At 33.9% G+C, this 20846-nt stretch overlaps 2 protein-coding genes across 2 annotated transcripts in view; one reads left to right on the plus strand and one right to left on the minus strand.

The window, feature by feature from the left end:
* Positions 1–1702: 1702 nt before the first annotated feature.
* On the plus strand, positions 1703–8860 carry LOC123312760 (zinc finger protein 852-like). Its single transcript, XM_044897229.1, has 6 exons — positions 1703–1779; positions 1843–2057; positions 2113–2689; positions 2813–3165; positions 5675–5842; positions 8630–8860. Exons 2-6 carry the CDS (start codon positions 1896–1898, stop codon positions 8804–8806), a joined length of 1437 nt encoding a protein of 478 aa, XP_044753164.1. The 5' UTR covers positions 1703–1779; positions 1843–1895; the 3' UTR covers positions 8807–8860.
* A 175-nt stretch (positions 8861–9035) lies between these two features.
* The window catches only part of LOC123312759 (dedicator of cytokinesis protein 1), a 46947-nt gene continuing 35136 nt past the window's right edge, over positions 9036–20846 (minus strand). The window contains exons 21-23 of the mRNA XM_044897228.1: positions 15167–15389; positions 14308–14458; positions 9036–9600 (exon numbers count right to left, since the gene is read on the minus strand). Coding sequence (XP_044753163.1) covers positions 9368–9600; positions 14308–14458; positions 15167–15389 — 607 coding nt within the window. The 3' untranslated portion in view covers positions 9036–9367. The remainder of the gene's footprint in view (positions 9601–14307; positions 14459–15166; positions 15390–20846) is intronic.

Consider the following 20846-nt stretch of genomic DNA (forward strand, 5'->3'; position numbering starts at 1 on the left):
CGCTGTCGGCGAACAATTCTGTGCCCAGTATTTCTTTCGCTGTATTTGTATGAAATAACTTGAAGCGAAGCCAATGATTCTCAATGTCGTCGTTATAATCCGGTGGTGTTAGGCTATCTTGGCGGCAGCTGTAAATCTTTCCTTTGTAAAAGGGTTTTGAAGTTTTGAGATTTGAAGGCGCTCTCTTAGTACCTTTGGCTTGCGTTAGTATTTTGGGAGCATTGAGATCTTCATTCTCGAGATTACCAGCCTATGATCAGTCCAGCACTCCAAATCTGCTCTGGGTTTAGTGACCAACATCTCTTTGAGATCTTGTCTTCGCACGATCACATACTCGAGGGTATGCCAATGCCCTGAGCGTGGGTGGCGCCAGGTACTCCTTGAATTGGGTCTCGTAATAAAATAGGTGTTCGTTATACACAAATTGTGTTCTGCACAAAGAGCCAGCAGACGTTCTCCGTTCGAATTGATGCTGTCTGTGCCGTGTTTCCCTATTATTCCCGGCCATAGTTCTGAGTCTTGACCTCTGCCCACTCTAGCGTTGAAGTCTCCAAGGAGAATAATTCGTTCCCGTTTTGGGATTTTACTTAATGTAGCAACGAGTGTTTCGTAAAAAGTGTCCTTTAAGTTGTCAGAGGAGTTCAAAGTGGGTGCGTATACTGCAATGATGTTCACAAACGTGTTATTTGCTGCAGGAAAGCGTAGGGTCATTAAACGTTCTGAGATGCCAACTGGATTTTCGATTAGTTTGGCGGCCAGGTCGTTTCTAATGGCAAAGCCTACGCCATGTTTTCTGATTTCGCCTTCCGGCAAGCCCTTCCAGAAGAAAGTATACGCTTGTTCTACCAAGCTACCTTCGTCCGAAAAGCGTGTCTCGCCTAAGGCAACTATTGCAATGGATGTTCGTTACAGTTCCTTATCGATTAGGGAGTTCGCCTCTCTGGTCGGTCGGCCTTGGGGTTGTCCAGCAAGGTTCTGACGTTCCATGCTGCAAAAGCTATGTGCTTTTCATTGGTTGTTGTACGATGATTCACTCTCTCAGGCACCCTCTCCCGGAGATCCGAATGGGAGGGTATTTTACCTCCGGATACAAATTTTGTCCTGTTCGACTGATCCATCTTTTTGTAGGAGCTGCGTTAGAAGGTGTTTTAAAGCTGCACTGGTAACGCTGTCAGTGCAACTTTGGTTGAGGTTTCGACTAGATTATCTTGTGGCACAGGTAACCTGAAAAGACAAGGTCTAAGACGTAACTTAAGCAACGCAGATAGCCATTTCCTGCTTAAGCCTATATTCAGACTAGGTGATTGTGGGAAACAGAGTTATACCGCTCATGTTCGGTCAATTTCTATCTATGCATGAAATACGGTCAAAAAAAAGTGACAGAGAGAAACTGAACATCGGGCATGCAGTTGTCTTTTTCAAGAATTTTGATTGGTCCAACTCGCCTCTATGTGAACAAAAAAGAGACATGTAAATGCCCGACTTTCATTTCTCTCTTTCTATAAAAGTTATATGAACAAGAACCCTAAACTAGTGTTTATCCATGCACTAAACTTAAAATCTTTTCGACATTCCGATGTCATTTCGGCAACACTGCATTTTGAAGCCAAAGAACACTCTTCTTAATTTCTGGGTTTATTTTTGGTTTTATGAAAGAGAGAAAGAAACTTTGGCCACAGAACTTACTCTATGACTTTGGCTCTATGGTGTTTGCATTCAGGTTATGTGTATGTTTTAGAGACAACATTTGTCTCTGATGTGTTTTCCATTATTCCATTGGTTTGTTAATAAAATAATTTCATTGATTGAATAGATATATTGATAGAGTGCATTAATTTACAGTGTGTTTTCCACTGGAAGTAAAATATTTGGAAGATAAAGTTTCATGTAATATAATGTCAGATGAAGAAAATCTGATTCTAGAGGATTTTTCCTCAATTTGTAGGACTTGTTTACTGAAATATGAAGACGAAAGTTTATTGTGTTTGAATGAATTATATATAGTTGATGGAGAAATTAGATTAATGGATATACTTTCGAAATATACCCAAATAGAAGTAAGTGCAGATGTTCTGTAAAACCTTTGTATTATCTTGAAATATCAATTTTCAGGAAAATGAACATTATCCACAAAAAATGTGTACTGATTGTATAATTAAGGCTGAAGCAGCCTATTGTTTTTTCGTCAAATGTAACGAATCTAATCTTATATTGAGTCAATTCAGTAGTACAAATGATACAGAAGAAATATTGGATGGATTTCAATGCAATGGCAATGAAGAAAATGAGCAGGAGTCAAATTGTGAAGTCATAAAATTAATAAATGATGAAGATCAAGAAGATATGGAAATTAAAATCATTCTAGCTGAAGACGATTGTGGAAATGAGATTGATGAAACTAATGAATTTGGGAGCTGTGATGAGAAGTTTACAATAGATCATGTAGCTAGTTTGAACACAAATAATCACTATTCACTTGAAAAGTGTAAATTTTGTAACATAGAATTGGAAGTAGAAGAACTAGAGGAACACAAAGTTAAGCTTGGTCACTATGATGATAGTGAAATGATTAAATGTCCATATTGTGATATTATTACTCGAAATATCACTAACATGAAACAACATTTAAGAAAATTTCATAGCAATAGAAAAGAATCAAAGAAACATGTATGTGATATTTGTTGTAAAGGTTAGTTCGTTTTATTAGAATCTGAACTGTCTGAGGTCTGTTGCCTGTTATTGAACACTTACATAAAATTGTTTCGATTATAAATATCCTTAGGTTATTACTTACGATAATTTTTTTTTCAAGTATTCAAGTGGAGTAAAAATTATAAAGAGCATTTGAAAAGTCATAACTCAAACCCAGAGGAGAAAGTAATGTGCCCAGAATGTGGTATTTTATTGGGAAATGTAACTGCATTACAAATTCATCGGGGGAAGGAACATGTCCAGACACTAAATATGTCCTGGAACTGTAAACATTGTAGCATAATTTTTCGACAAATAGCTGAATTCAAGAAGCACCTAAGGGAAGTTCATGCAGAGAAGGATTTTCATTGTATAATATGTGGTAAAGATTGTGAAGATAAAAGAACACTTTATTATCATGAACAGTTACACCTTGACGATTATGGGCTTGATTGTACCTACTGTACTAAGAAGGTAAGAAGATGTACATGTACATTGCCACTATGCTAAATTCGTAACTGAATTCAGTACTGGAATTAAGTATTAACTGTAAGTGATTGTGCATTGCTGAATTCAATACTGAATTTCAATTTAGTCCACATTTTATATTCTGTACCAGAAAACATTTATTCTATATAAGTTATGAAAAAGGGAGATATAACTTTAATTTCAGTAAGATGCCTATAAATTTCATTAGTAGCAATAGGGAATACTCCTTCTAACGAAAATGATGTATTTTTTATGAAATATCTTTGAAACGTCACATTTTGAAATAACCATTTCAACCGTTTCCCGAAAAAAATTATTTTAAGCACTTGAAAATGAATAATAAAAATGGGTATTTAAAGTTTAAATCGTTTCATCTCGATTGCACAAGTTGGCAACATCGACTGAAACTGAAATATGCGTTGATAATAAAGGACAACAAATACATTATCTTGATGAGATAGACAAAGATGGCTGTCTATGAAGTCTGCGACGAACGAGGAAAGTCATAAAATTTTATGGGATTTTTATGGCCGGTTGCAGTTGAAGCTCGCCAGTAAGTACGCGCCTGTAGATCAACTGCTGTTATTTTATAATCAAGCTGATCGGACATTGTTCTTTTCATTGGCTTGTATGCGCTGTTGCCAAATCTTAAACTCCGCACAAAGCGATTTAAATTTTAAAACCCCATATTTGAAGGATGATTTTGAATTTTTTCCGCGGTGAATTTGAAAAAATTATGAATTAAACTCATACTTATTCAGTTCAAACTTGCATATGCAGTGATAACCCAAATTGATGAGAATTCCCCATTGGCTTCGTTATATGTAGGCCGTTCATTCTTTTTCATATATTTTCCATTTCACCATCCCTTTTTAGAGTGATTTATTAGGTGTTTTCCATTTGTTTCAACTACATAATTCCATGATCTCATGTAAATAATACTAATACTATTTTATTCATACAATGGGAAATTCTCCTCAATTTGGGTAATCACTGCATATGCAAGATTAAACTGAATAATTATGACTTTCATTCATGATTTTTTCAAATTCACCGCGAAAACTATTCAAAATCATCCTTCAAATATGGGGTTTTAAAATTTAAATCGCTTTGTGCGGAGTTTACGATTTGGCAACAGCGCGTACAAGACAACGAAAAGAACAATGTCCGATCAGCTTGTTTATAAAATAACAGCTGTTGATCTACAGGCGCGTACTTACTGGCGAGCTTCAACTGCAACCGGCCATAAAAATCCCATAAAATTTTACGACCTTCCTCGTTCGGCGCAGACCTCATAGACAGCCATCTTTGTCAATCTCATCAAGATAATGCTTTTGTTGTCCTTTATTATCAAGGCATATTTCAGTCGATGTTGCCAACTTGTGCAATTGAGATGAAACGCTTTTAACTTTAAATACCCATTTTTATTTTTCATTTTTAAGTATTAAAATGATTTTTTTTGCCAAACGGTTGAAATGGTTATTTCGAAGTGTGATGTTTCAAAGATATTTCATAAAAAATACATCATTTTCGTCAGAAGGAGTATTCCCTATTGCATCATTGCAATTGCTCATTCGTCGATTACAGCTATCTCTTACTGTATTAACCCCTTGGATTAATAAATCTATGGCTAACCCCAATTCTGTACTTATTTGTATTCTTTCTGGAGCTTTCCAGATCCTGTATTCTAGAGCCTTCTGGAATGCAACTTGTGTGTCACAGTTCAGGCTCGAATGAGGTGTATCATTTGAATCTCTGGAATATCAGAACCTAATAACCTATAAAATAACATTAAATATCTTTTCGGTAACCAATTTCATGAAACAGATCTGAGGTTGTGCATTGCGATTCTGAAAACAAAAAGATTCAGGCAAGTCTATATCTGTAATTTTTTCAAGCTTGGCCTTGGAACCTTTCACGTCATCACCCTTCTAATCGTCTCTGAATTGTATTGCACCTCCTATATCTTCTTCATACAGATGGAAGATCAGATCAATGAGAATCGAAATATTTCAAACATTAAAGTTCCTACTTGCTGCGTGTTTGAGTTACGGTGCTTCAAAAAGGTATTAAATCATTATTTGTTCGTGTCTCTCTGTGAGTGATGATTCGAATTATCCTATAATCAATTAAAAAAGTAGACTTTATGCCTACCTCTTCGATTTGATTTTACGGGTGGATAACGTATACGTTATCCACGTTCATATATTTTTGCATTCTATCTTTTTGTGGATGCTATTTTGGGTGTAACCTGTTTGTATTCCATTTCTCAATAAATAAATAAATGAACGCAAATTTGTATCTTCCATAAGACTGAAATCTGAGCCAGATAGTGCAAGACGTTATTCAATTACTGCATAACGTTATTAGCGTACGTCGGCGTTATACGCTTCACCCATATCCCTCTATTATGAAAGCTTATTTCCTGCGTGTATTAGAAAATGTCTAGTTCATTATCATCTGATGCCTTATTTTTATTTAAAATATGTTTCAGTTGCTCACAGAAGAAAAATTGCTTCTTCACCAGAGAATTCACAAATATGTTAATAAAAAGCATGTTTGCACTTTTTGTAACAAAGGATTTAAACAACTGGACAAGCTGGAAGCACATGAGAGGGTTCATACAGGAGAGAAACCTTTCAAATGCAGTTTTTGTGGAAAAGTAAGTCCTACATACTAATCTACAAAACGGTTCATGTGAGGAAACCATCAGAAGTTGTCAAAACAAAGTCAAGCTAGTTAGCTGAACCTCGTAAATTTAGAGCCGTTTAGAGCCAGATACGAGAAACGCACGATTGACTAGGCGCGTATTAAGGCCTAGTTCAGATGAAAGCGCGCGATCTACCAAACGGGCGACTAAAGATACAGAAGAGTCTACGCCCGATGTCGCGTCGCGCGACCAAATGAACATTTGTATATGAATCCTCTGTCCTCTGTCCCTTAGACGCGCGGTATGTGGATCGCGCGTTTACGCGCGATCATCTGAACTAAGCCTAAGATATGTTGCGTCCACATGCAGCGTTTGTTTACGCGAGTATTCAGTGCAGTATTCACTATTATTGAATCTTCGGTATTTAGTGTGGTTGGTTTTTCTCTTTTGAATCACTTCCTTCAGAACATTTTTTTACAATTTCTTCACAATATGTTTTCTAGTATTCGATTGGAATAGTCGGGAGATTCCATTTCTCACAGCGGAATTCTCTTTTTCTAATTCTGAGATGTAAAGTGACACTTTTAAAACTCATTCATTGACATTTTGAATATTCAATATTCAAATTGACCGCTCCATGTTTGATTTGTCCCAAGTAAGCTCCACATTTCTTATCAGTAAAGCAGTCACCACTCTAGTGATATACTCAATTCATATTTATTTTAGCAGTCGGTTGGCCATGGAAATTTGACACATTTCACTCCGTATAGTACGAAAATGTGGGGTTATGACGCTTGTCAATACATTTTTGGGTTTTAAATCAACGCTTGCCCGTTCTACGTAAAAGTTTCTGTTATTACGTATTTTATCACAATGTCGAATCTCTTCGGAAAATATGTGACGAACATAATTGAAGTTTATACAAACTGATTGAAGGCATACCAAATCCAGTTATTTGCATGAAAAATACAAGAGATCAGTATTATATCATAATATGCACTAGCTTGAGGAGAGGTAATGTTCGTTATCTTCTTTGGCTAAAGTTTGAACACGTTACATCAGTTGTAGATATCAAAAATATTAACCCGAAGATAAAATGCATATAATGCAGTGGTTGGGAATGGGTATATCTCGAAAAAATCAACAGATAATTAAAAAAATGTTAAATTCTTCAACAAAAATCATCAACAAAAGTCGAGATGAACTTCACCTTTGAACAAAAATTTCACATGAATTAACAATTAACAGGACAACTGGCTCGTATTTGTGGCTGTTCATCTTAATACATTGATATAATAATAATAATTAGGTATTTATTGGTACCTCAAGACATTTACAATGTATAGGATAGGACAAGTTAAGTGAAAAATAGAAAAATCAATTTTCGTAAACTTATTTTACGATGACATTAATCGAAAATCCTGTAGTAACGTTTCGCATCAATTCACCCAAACATAAAATTCTCAAATGCCACCACTTTTTGGGTCTGCCAATAGAAGGAAATTCTTTGTCATCCTCTTCATTCACAATCTTTCTGATTGTGGAAATATTCAGCTGAAATATAAGTCGTTTAGATTCAGATGAAATATATATACCTATGAATTCTCTTACATTGAATATGTTCGCTACCGTCTGACGTATTGTGGATTTTAGAATATCAGTGTATAACTATTTGAATGAGCGGACCTGAATTCTGAATAGCGCTTCCTGAAACCCTGTCTTTTCTCTCTTTCAAACACTTTCGACATTTTCTTGATAAAAATTGATATTAGTTGTGGCAACGGCGTTATGACATTAACGACATTTTATGAGTGCCAACCTTACTCTGTTGTAGTTACAAAAACTTGAGCAAATTATTTCATGGCCAACCGACTGCTAAAATAAATGTGAATACAGTATAGTAGCAACTGATTTAGAGAGTGATCCATATGAACATTCGATAATTTGAACAATTCCTATCGATCCTCTAATTATTAGAATCACTACAATCAGTAGTGATTGCGGGAGTATGGACAAAACTATCCGTTTTTAAGCCAAAATTTATTAAAAACTTGCCAGCGTTTCGGAGAAAATTACTCCTTTCTCAAGGCTGTGGTGACAGTAAATAAAATTCATTGTTATTGGAAGCTTAAAATATGAAATTTCTAAAATTTTGATCAAGTATATGGGAGTGAGGATTAATCAGATGTTCATCAATAATTGTGTTTTCTTTGATCATCGGATAATGAAAAGATATGAAATATTATTAAGTGAGTCGTTACCTCCAACGCCATCTGCGCTGTGATATTAAACAAACGCAACAAGACGAGTAAAACACCCAAGAATATTATTATTGAGATGTCAACTATAAAAAAGATGGATTTTTATATATCGAATATAAGATTTTGTGATAAACTGAACTTAAATTTTGTGTCATTAAAACCAAAACAATCGACAATTCGTGTTGATTTTTGATGGAACGGTTTAGTTTGAAAAGTTGTACTTACCTCACCTTTGAAAATACCCTTTATGAATTATGATTGGTGACACAACCTGTAGATGGTTCTACGGGAATATGGGCATTTTTCTACGGGTTTTCGTATTTCTTTTTTTTTTATAATTGGCTATACTATGTTGTTGTATATCTGCCGAAACGGCGTATCTACCATTAGAAAAATATCTATCAATATTGTAGATCCTCTAGTCTAGAATTTACGAGTAAATTCTCTAGAGAATTTTCGGCTGTTGCAAACGGGCTTCAACCGAATTTAAACGAAGCAACAACCTACATTTGTAACTATATGGAACTTGTTTTTTCAGGCTTTCAATCACCAGAACAATTTGAGGCATCATATTCGACTCCACACAGGAGATACCCCTTATAAGTGTCTCTTTTGTTCTAAAGAATTCTCCAATAGTCATTCTCTAAGAAAACATATGAGTACTCATGACAACAATTTATCTGATAAAATGGATAATTATATGTTTCCTGTTTAAATATGAACTCAATCGACATTTTTATAATTTTAATCAATAAATATATTTATTATATATGTTTGGTTTATTGATTTATTTTATTAAACAATTATTATTCTACCTATTTTGTTAATTGATGAAAATTCATAAACACGTCAGCACTGTAGCAGCTACAGCTGAAGTCGCAACTGAATTTTTATTATTGAAATGACTTATGAAAGTTTCAATGATGAATGGAAATGAGAATTGGTTATATCAAATTGCTTTATTATCATTTTTTCTTTGGCAGTTTTGAATGCAGATGACAATATATTAATCTAAATAATAATGAAATGTTTACTTATTCTATCGGAAAACATGGCACTCATGGTAACAAAAATATTTCTTGTGCAGTTCATTTAAATAGCAACTTTGCATTCAATTTAAAAATTATTTTAAGAAAATAGAATGTAGATTATTTAATATAACAATTCATGATCTCATGATAAAATATACTTATTATTTGTGACATGAAGCTTTTCTACTGGAAGTATATGAATCATCCTCTTTGGTAAGTATTTTGAATTGGTCTCCTCAAAAATCCTATTTTTTTGGAGGTTTTGGAGGTGGTGTAGGTGGGACATCTTTTTCATTTTGTGAATCAACTGAGGGTTGGGCATTGTTTGCTCCTGTGGTAGATCTGGTTGAATTCCGATTAGAATACAAGAAGCTCGTATTTTCGAGGTTGAAGTAGTCGCTGTTTATTTCACTTCTCAGTTTCATCGGGATAGGAGGTGGTATAATATCTTCCTCACTGATACTAGAATCTGTGGTGCCTAAGAAAAAAACAGTACAATAGGTAAAGTCGTAATATGCATTTACACAACATCTTGTGAAATTTGTAGTTTTTAATTAGTTCAGTTATTATTATTAATACTAGCAGATCAGGTCATTCAGGACGATTTGCCTCAAAAAACCATTATAAAATGAATTTTATAAATATTGAGGCCAAAAGTACTACTCTTCACTATCGTTGACATGAATCGTTATTACCCAAGAAGGTAAGGAAAAAAGGTGCAATTCGGTGGAAAGGTGATACGTAGATGGTGGCTACTTTCTAGCTAAATTGACGGAGAAAGATGATAATATTCAAAGTCAAGTCAAAATTCTTTGAGTTGAGATTAATGCGTGATGGTCATGAATTCCAAGAGAGGCTGAAACATACAGGGTATCCCAAAACTAGTGAATCAAACGACACATCACGATAGAGTAGACCAAATATTGCCGAATGACACCAACATTACTTCAGCGAAAATGGACCGTTCCCAAAATAATTATAATTTAAGGAAAATACCTAAAATTTTTCGAAACTATTTTTTCATTCACGGGGCCAGTTTGTGATTAAGTATAGCGATTTTAGCTCATATTAATCTTAGATTATTGCATTATCACTCCTAATTTAAATTATTCTGAGTAGTTAATCGGAAACCTCAGTAAATTAAAATAAAAAAAAAATTTTTCTCTACATAAATTTTATCACTCAGAATAAACTTAAATGTTTTTCAAACTAGAGGTTGTTTATTCTAAGTAATAAAAATTATGTAAAAAAATTGTTTTAGTTTACATATACTGAGGTTTTCGATAGGGGTGATAATACAATAATATAGGATTAATATGGGCGAAAAACGCTATCTTTGCTCTTCAATACCTCTACCATGATGCAAACTATTAGGGATATTTTTTCAACGGTACGGATTTGATTCAGAAAAAACTGCAAAATTTCGGTATAAGCCCTTCACCAATTTCCAGAAGCGATAGAAACATGAATTTGATCTAAACTTCAGAATTTGCCTACTCATCGTTCCTAAGTGATCAACCTCTCTTATACCGGGTGTCCGATATCAATGTCCAAATATGAATGAATTTCAAATTGTTTTTTCTCGATTTTTTCAAATTTAACACCCTGTATCCATGATGATGTACACAGTTAAAACCTTACATTTTTTCAGAAGTAACCTTATTATTATTTCCAATCCTGCGTCCAGCAGACAAGAAAAATGACATTTCAACCAAAAATTTCAGGAATAATGAACATAATAACTAACGGATATCTTAAATGGGTCACACAATGAAACCAAACTGAATGAGTTCAACATGAAAATGATCATGTTTGTCCGAATAAGTAACTCATACATAGGTATTATTGGTAACTTGCGTATTCTAACGATTACAGAGTTTTATCGGCATCCAAAAAAAATTATTATTCATGAAATGGTGACGGGGTTACAAGAGTTGCCACCGTTAAAACCGCATCCGGAATATTCAAGCGACCATTGGTCAAACTTTGTCCTCTACCTTATCTGGATGCAGAATTTTCTGCATCTGTTTGATTACATTTGTTTCTTTTACCAAATTATCTCATACTGCATCAGTGAAGCGTCAAATTTTCAATAGTCTTCATATAAAGACAATTATGAAAATCATAATTTTTTATATACATATAAATGTATATTTGTTCTTTCCTCTCACTCAATTAATTTTAATATAAAAAAAATTTAAAAAATGCACTAGGTGCATTTTTCCGGGGGAAAATGTTTGAATTTATAGTTTGTTGGTGCGATTTGGCATATGTGCGGTCGTTCTACTCGAATCAACTCTTTGACCATATGTTTCATTTTTTTTCTCCGATGAACAATTACACAGACAGTATTAATCAAGCAGCCTTAGACTATAACTGTATACGGTTTATATCTACAAGGTACTTGTTTTCATGACAGCTCCCTTATACATGGGTCTAAAGCTATTTTTTATTTATTTATTTATTTATTGAAATACAACTATTATTCAACAATAAGTTGTTATTATAGTTGACTTATAGGTTACTAAGTTTTTGAAATTATTAAATGTACTCTTTAATGAATTCTTGATATGACCTGGCATGCTATTAAAAATTGTCAAGCTGGCATATATGGGACCCCTCCTTCGACTTTCCGTATTTGCTCTATATAAGTAGTATGAATTGTTTTGCCTTGTTTCTCGGTTGGTCATATTTTGGACTTTCTTCAATATATTTTGACTCTTTATATGATTGTTTTCTAGCTTATATATGAATTTCCACTGTTGTAATTTGATCAGTTTGTCCAACTTCATGTATGGATAATTTTTATATAATTCTTTGGTTGGATATTCATAGGGAAGGTGGTGAAGTCTTTTTATTATTTTATTTTGTAATCTCTGTAATCTTTTTAGATTAAATTTTACCGAGTTTGACCATATTACCGATAAGTAGCTGAGTACTGAATGAAAATAGGCGTAATATATATTTTTACTTGTCCTTTCGTCAGGGTATGGCTGTAAATGACGAAGCTTCGACACCAATGGTGAAAGTTTGTCTATGATCATGTCCACATGTGCATTCCATTTCAATGTCTCTTCTATGATCAATCCCAAGTATTTAGTTCTTTTCACTTGTGTAAGTTTCTTACCATTAATAAACAGATGTGGATGGATGTTGGTGCTATTTGTTTTATTCTTAAACAGGATGTATACAGTTTTTTCTTCATTGATGACAAGTTTATTCGAGTTCAACCATTCACTGTACTTCTGCATATCCCTATTGACCATTTCCTCCAGAGTACTTATATTTTCTGCGCTATACATGATGACTGTGTCATCCGCAAACATGAAGACTTCACCCAGTAAACCTGATTTGACAATATTTTCAACCTATATGCGGAACTCCAGTTCTGATTTTCTTATAAGTACTCTTTTTACCTTCAACAACCACATATTGTTTTCTATCGGTAAGGAAGGACTGGGAGGGAAGTATTCCTATTCTTTTCAATTTTTTCAGTAAGATAGCTATGTCGATTGTATCAAATGCTTTATGCAGATCAATAAAAACACCTACTACTTTCTTTTTTTCGTCGAGTTTTTGTAATATGTGTTCGATGACATCAACCGCAGCACCTTCAGTTGAACTTTTTTCCTGGAATCCATATTGATGTTTAGATATTTCTAGAAATTTCGCTAATCTTTTTTTCGTTATTTTTTCTATTATCTTAGCAAATATTGAAGTATTTGATATCGGCCTATAGTTAGCCGGTTCTTCTTTATTCCCTTTTTTAAACACAGGTGTTATTCTAGCGATCTTACATAATCTTGGAAAAATTCCACTCTTTATACTCTTATTCACCAGAAACAATAGATGGTCTTTAATAATGGGGTACAAAACAATCAGATCTCTTGTACTTATATTATCAGGACCTGGTGAGGTGTTTTTCTTCAGTGACATCACTATGTTTGTGAGTTCTTTTTCATCACATCTTCCCATATAGAGTGACTGGTCTTGGTCAATTTCATCAAATTTTGTTTTATTTTTAATTCTCTACCTCACATATTGAAGAACTTAAATTCGAAAATTTTCAAGAATTTCGAATTAATGTAATCCTGACTAAATCAATTTCTATTGTACAACTTTGTATCAATAAGTTCTTGGATTAAATTAATAATCATTATCATATTCATTCATCGTGCTCGATATAGGTACAGATCAGATCTCAAGCCTTCCGCTTCTCTCGAAACCAACGATTAGTGGTTTCCCTCATTTAGTACTCTCATAATTTGTCAATTGCATCTTTTATTTTTCTGATGGATGTTCTAATCGTGCTAACTTGTTCGCAGTCTCTGCCTCGATCTTCAAGACTAGAGTTGTTTAATTTTAATATTATTGATTCACTTATATTTACTCATTGATGAACAGACTTAGACAATTTAGCTTTCACCTCTTGTATTTCACTCTTGGCCTGCATCATTATTACAACTCAGCCTTCTCATTAAAATTCATTATTCAAACCTTCCGTTCTTCTGGCGGAATAAAGAAGCTCTCGCAATCATTTTTTCAACTATTTTCAAGTTCATAGGTCAGATGAACCATTCACGAGACATCATCTCCGCGTGTCCATCGAAAACGCTTTTGACAACCATTTAGATGAAATTCCCTTACGCAAATGAATATTTTATCGAACTTTAGCCGGTCCTCGAATATAAACCTGAGTTTAGCCGACTGATTTCAAGTTTATGCTCACACATATCTCTAGCCGTAATTTATGCACTAAGACGACGAAATAGAAGTATTATGGTACTAAATGAAATAAGTATTACTAATATCAGTTATCCTCCATCTGCTGAACCTCAACCTTGACAAGGGAAGGAATTCAAAAATTTATATTTTATGATCTGTCAATACCAACAAGGATACTTTTTCCACATGCGAATTCCAAGTAAAATATTAGAGAGCAAAAAATAGGTTCAAAAGTATTCAGTTTATCCCCATAGTTCACTCCACCTTCAGAAGACCATAACAGGATAGTAATGGGTTATCTTTCTTCAATTTTCATTTGCAATAGCTAAGGGAAGTATATTTCGAAACATTTGAAAATAATGAACATTTGTGTGAAATATGTGGTTTCTCCTCAATCCCAATATATTAAAAAAATAAACATTTTCAATGTTTAAAATTAGAAATACAATAGACAACATACCAACAGAATCCCTATTGCTACTGGCCCCAGAACTGCTTGGCCCCCTTAATATCGAACTTGTGCTGGTAGGTCGTCCAAATTGTCCACTTGGAGGTCGGCTCAATCTTTTTTCCCTTTCAATTTCTGAACGCAGTGGCCTTTTTGGAGTGAGCTATAAAAAATAAAAATTATTTTCAAAAAAAAAAAAAAAACAATCAGGTATTTTCGATTTGATTCATAACGAATTTTATATCTAAGTCTACTAGCCAGTAGCCACACTATTATTTGGGATAAACAACTGAAGAACCAGTCGCCTGTATGTAAAATGTTTTTCGGAAAATAGCTAAGGGGAAGAGTACATTTTTGTCTGTTGATAATGAATGAAATAATTTCCACTAATATGAGTTATTTAACTACGACACGTGTTTCCCTATGAGAGTAGCATCATCAGAACCATTCATACATATTTTTTCCAGATGATTCCTTAAATTTCAGTGCATCTTTTGACATGCAGGCGAATTTGAAGTCGATGTTTTGTCGCGTACCACGATTTTTTTATGTGGTAAATTACAAATTACAATAACTCGACATCAAAATAGGCGCTGAAACTTGACAGAATCTAGGACTCGCCAAAGGCAGAACTTTTATGGTTATAAACAAAATTTCTATCTGGAAAAAATTGGAAAATAGTCGTGGCAAGCATAGAATTTATCATCACCCTTTAAAATTTTGCATATTATGACTGCAGTTATGATAGTTCCTAGGACAGAAAAAAGAGAAGTTATTCCATCAATATTATTAATTCCCGTCTGCTAATTCATCAAGATACATCAAGATATGCTCACATCCGCATATTGTCCCTTTATCGGAAATGACTTACCTCTTGAGTCAGTTCAAAGAGAGCTACACCATTCGTTGTATTGTTGATTTCGCTATCACTTGTATACCATTGTGTACCATTTCCTGTAGGGCTGCTTATTTCTGATTTACTTGATCTTCTTTTCTCTTTTGGAGTTTTGTGTGATTTCTTATGAGCTGAAGATGGTGTGGATGTCAAACTTTTGTAGGGAGAAGTTATACTTTTTATGCTGGTAGGTATCCTCCTGATATGCAAAGATATTAATGTTAATAGACACATGAATTTCAAGGAATAACATTTTATAAAAAAAACTAAGGAATAACAGATGCGTTTCACCGAACTTTTTTCGAAATATGAAGAGGGAATGGTTTTAGATTAATGGATGTGCGGATTACAGTGAAGCGTCTCTACTATAATGAGGTGCGTTAACAAAAATGGACTCAAGTAGGCTATAGAATTATATGGTTGATATTCTGTGCTTGAACGTACCATGTATACTCCATTCACTTTTATTTTAGCAGTCGGTTGGCCATGGAAATTTGACAAATTTCACTTTGTATAGTACGAAAATGTGGGGTTATGACGCTTGTCAAAACATTTTTGGGTTTTCAATCAACGCTATGGTGCCCGTTCAACGTAAAAGTTTCTGTTATTAAGTATTTTATCACAATGTCGAATCTCTTCGGAAAATATGTGACGAAAATAATTGAAGTTTATACAAACTGAATGAAGGCATACCAAATCACTGGATTTGGTAATAACTGTATTTGCATGAAAAATACAAGAGATCAGTATATCATAATATGCATTAGATTGAGGAGAGTTAATATTCGTTATCTTCTTTGGCTAAAGTTCGAATGCGTTACATCAGTCGTAGATTTCAAAAATATACACCCGAAGATGAAATGCAATGGTTGGGAATGGGTATCTCCCGAAGGAATTAACAGATAATTACAAGAAGGTTAAATTCTTCAACAAAAATCATCTTGCATCAATGGAAGTAAAAGGAATTGAAGGAAGTTTCAAGTCAGGATGAACTTTACCTTTGAACAAAAATTTCACATGAATAAACAATTAACAGGACAACTGGCGCGTATTTGTGGCTGTTCATCTTGATATATTGATATAATAATAATAACTAAGTATTTATTGGTAGATACCTTATGACATTTACAATGTATATGACAAGTCAAATGAAAGATCAATTTTCGAGAACTTATTCCACGATGACATTCATCGAAAATCCTGTAGTAAACTTTTCGCATTAGTTAACTCAAACATAAAATTCTCAAATGCCACCACTTTTTTGGGTCTCCCTATAGAAGGAAATTCTTTGTCATCCTCTTCATTCACAATCTTTCTGATTGTGGATATATTCAACTGAAATATAAGTCGTTTAGATTCAGATGAAACATTGTAATATAAATTCTCTTACATTGAAATATGTTCGCTACCGTCTGACGTATTGTGAATTTCAGAATATCAGGGTATAACTATTTGAATGAGTGGACCTGAATTCTAAATAGCACTTCCTGAAACCCTGTCTTCTCTTTTTTCAATCACTTTCGGCATTTTCGTATTGAAAATTGATATTAGTTGTGGCAACGGCGTTATGACATTAACAACATTTCATGAGTGCCAACCTTACTCCGTTCTAGTTACAAAAACCTGAGAAAATTATTTCATGGCCAACCGACTGCTAAAATAAATATGTGTGAAGTATACCATGTGCTTAGCTTCTACCATTACATTTTATGGTTATCCTTCAAATTTAATACAACAATAAATCAAGTAAGCGTTTCGGATTTTGCGAGAATCCGCTAGAAATTTTCCTTTGTAAGTTTTCATAGTCCATTACGCGAAAGATTATGCCATTAAGAGGTATACATATATTCACTCATTGAATAATATGGTGATATAAACTAAGCGCCAGATCGCTACAACACTGCGATATTTAAAACGTTGGATTAGCTGACGACAATGATGAAAACTATGGATGCATTAGAAAAGTTATTCTTTCTCCGAAATACGCTCAAAAGTTTCTTTTATATGCCAATATAGGCTTCTGAAATAATGTTTAGATTGTCCGCATCGCACTTTGAGATTTCTCATAAGGATAAGAGGAAAAACATTTTTTTCTTCTGTTTTTCATAACTTATGAACTATAAATTGCATAGCAATATCCTTTCTATATTTTGTAATTACGTAAATTTAGAGTGTGGTCCCGAGAAAGAATCAATTTTTTGTTTTTTTTAAACAATGTTACTTACAAAAAATATTTTTTAGGTTAGACAAATCAGGGTAGAATAATACAAAATATCCTAACAAATCTTATAACAAATTCACTATCATCAAATATTTCACATCATTGTTATTATGACGATTTAGAAAAGTATCCATAACTGATCCTACGGATATGAAAGTGAAACTTTATAAGACATTTTTTGGGTTGAATCCAGTGGCCATTTTTAGACTACACAAAAATAGTTTCTGTAAATACATACAAGTTGGGGCAACTTGTATTGTAATAGTATTGTATTGTATTTGTATCGTATTTATGGGGTCAGTTCAGCGCCAGCTCTCATGGTGAACACATCTGTGCACTTATCAGTGAATATAATTGCGTTTTTATTGAAGATAATTCGCCGCGAATATATCAAAAATGACAGACGATGCCGACGAAGACGATTCCATGGACTTTAGAGTCGTTACAAATAAAAGAAAACGTTTTGGAAAAAAATACTCCCAAAAAGAATTGAATCAAATTATGGGTACAACAACTGCGTCCGATTCAGAAACAGCAGATGGAAACCAAAAAAATAAAATTCAGAGACAACATTCGAATCCAAATAAAAACACTGATAACAACAAATCATATGCCACAAGACAAGTCCAAGATAACAACTTCAAAACAAAACCTGCCATCAGGTCGACGACCTTTACTTTCAAGAAGTATAAATATTTATTTTATATCAACATGGTCAACATAAACATCACAAGAATTGAAGTAGCAGACATATGGCAAACAAAATTTCCAAACTCCCTAGACTGCATCATTAAAACTCAAACTGGTTTTCTGGTGAAAAGCGATACGGAAAAACAGAAAATTATCGACGCACTGGACAATCTGAAGAAAGAAAACGTCGTTGCTAACTACAAGGAAACTACATTTAATGCACAACACACAAAACGATCAGTGGAACCCTCCTACTCTGTTGTTATTGGCCAAATAGAATTGAATATTCAAGATAAAGATATTAGTGAACACCTCAAAAACAAAAATTTGGAACACAGATATTGTCAGAGAATAAAATCCCGTGCAACTGGAAAAATGACACATTTGATAAGAATCATTGCAGCACATGAAAAAACAACTGAATATTTGTTGGGAAATGGTTTGTTTTATAAAAATTGTCACTACCCTGTTTACTCTAGTTTAGCACCAACTGCTACTCCTAAACCATGTACCAAGTGCCAAAAATTCACGCATACAACAGAAGAATGCCAGGAAAACATTCAATGCAATAAATGCTTTGGACCTCATCGTACCTTCAAGTGTACATCAACTCTGCAACCCAAATGCAAAGCCTGCCAAGCGGAAGATCATGAAGCCTGGTCCTTCAAATGCCCCAAACGACCAACCAAACCAATGGAAGGAATCCCTAATATTCCAGTGAAACCAATAAATGAAAAAACACAGAATCTACCAAATAAAGTAAAAAAATCAAGAATTCACTCAGCAATATCAAAACACGACTATATAATCAATAAATACACATCAACTTTAAACAAAGAGAAAAATTCACAAATAAATAGAGACGAATTAATTAGAAAACTAAAACAAAGATTTATAGTGGAATTCAATATAGATACCCATGTTCTATTCACAGGCAACCGTATGTATATACTCATGTTTGATTTGGATAACCCCAATACCGACTCACCAACTCAACCTATAAAAGGAGACAACAATGTCCAATTTGTAATAAATGCAGCCGCTTAATATTCTATATTCGAATATCAATAGTTACCTTAGAAAAAAATCGTTGATAAACTACTACATTGGAAAAAACAACATCAATTGCTCTCTCTTTGTTGAATCAAAAACCTCACTCAAAAGCAATTTAAAATACCGAGATTGGGAAATTGTGCACAGCCCTGGAAACATAGTAAACACCAATGTCAGAGGAGGCGCTTTGATTCAGGTAGAACCCACATTATGCAAAGGAAATGCCAATCGTCCAAGAATAAACAATCTGCTTAATGAATGTCTACATATCACAGTGCCATTTCAAAATGATCGTTTACACATCTTCTTAGTTTATATCCACCCTTCCGCAAAAATAGAAGAAACTATTCTCACAATGGCATCCTTATACAAATTTACTATCATTATAGGTGATTTCAACATGAACAGACAGAAAAAAAATCAAATTTCCAGCTTCCTACAAAACTCAACATTCATACAGAAAAATACACCACCCACATTTCTAAGGGACAACGGCATAGATAGCACACCAGATATAATATTGTGCACGGAGAATATAAGTCACAACTTCAAAAATATAAATCTTACTCCGGACCTAGGAGGAGAACATCTTGCTGTAGATATCAGATTTGATCTTGGAACACCTCCGAGAAATACTGTGAAACCACCAAGATACAATTTTAAAAAATGTGATATGAAAAAGGTCAACAAGCAACTGAGAAGCTTTATAGAACAGGTAGATACTATAGATGAAGAATGCATAAACAAGTTCAACAACCTATTTTCTGAAGGGATATTACGAAATTCACCTACATATTACAAAACTTATTGCACCCAAGAACTCCCACCATATATAATTGAACTCAAAAAGAAAAAAAGAAGAATGTACAGGGAATACTTAGCACAAGGAGATGACCAAATTAAGAAGAATATTAACCAATACAACAAAAACATACAGCGAATGATTCAAGACTACAAAGCTCACACATGGGTTGCAGCATGTGAACGAATTAACACACAAAAGGGCAAGAATTTTTGGAACGAGATTAGGAAGTTGAGCAAATATAAAAACAATGAGAACAGGCCAAAAACAGACCTTGTAGAAAATGGTATCAGATACCAAACTACTGAAGAGAAACTGCGGCTTTTGCCAAATACTATCAGAAACAATACACCAAGGAAAACGACCCCAACTTTTCACTAGAACACTACAACAACATAGAAAAATGGATGGAAATTTTCAAAAATCAGAAAGTGGTAAAACAAGAGCAAACTATAGAACCCGACACATACTTCAGAATCTTGAAAAAGGGCAAAAACATCTCCTGGTCATGACCATATCACAAAAGACATACTGAGAAAACTAGACCAAGAAGTACACGATTTCATCATCAAAATATACGAGTACTCCCTTTCAAATCACTACTTTCCAAAGGAATGGAAGACAGGGACTATCATCACAATACCTAAGAAACAATCTGATCAAACCAAATTATCAAACTACAGACCAATCACTCTACTTTCGAACTTGGGTAAAAACTTCGATGCTCCTGACTACCTCACACGTATAATAATGAATATGCTTGAGAATAGATCTCTGAGAGTGAAGATCGACGACCAACTATCAGGCGAGTTCACACCAGAAAGAGGACACAACCACAAGGTTCTCCATTATCCCCTACTCTCTATAACTTATATTGTGCTGATATTTTC

Source organism: Coccinella septempunctata, chromosome 5 (assembly GCF_907165205.1).
Source record: "Coccinella septempunctata chromosome 5, icCocSept1.1, whole genome shotgun sequence".
Lineage (NCBI taxonomy): Eukaryota > Metazoa > Arthropoda > Insecta > Coleoptera > Coccinellidae > Coccinella > Coccinella septempunctata.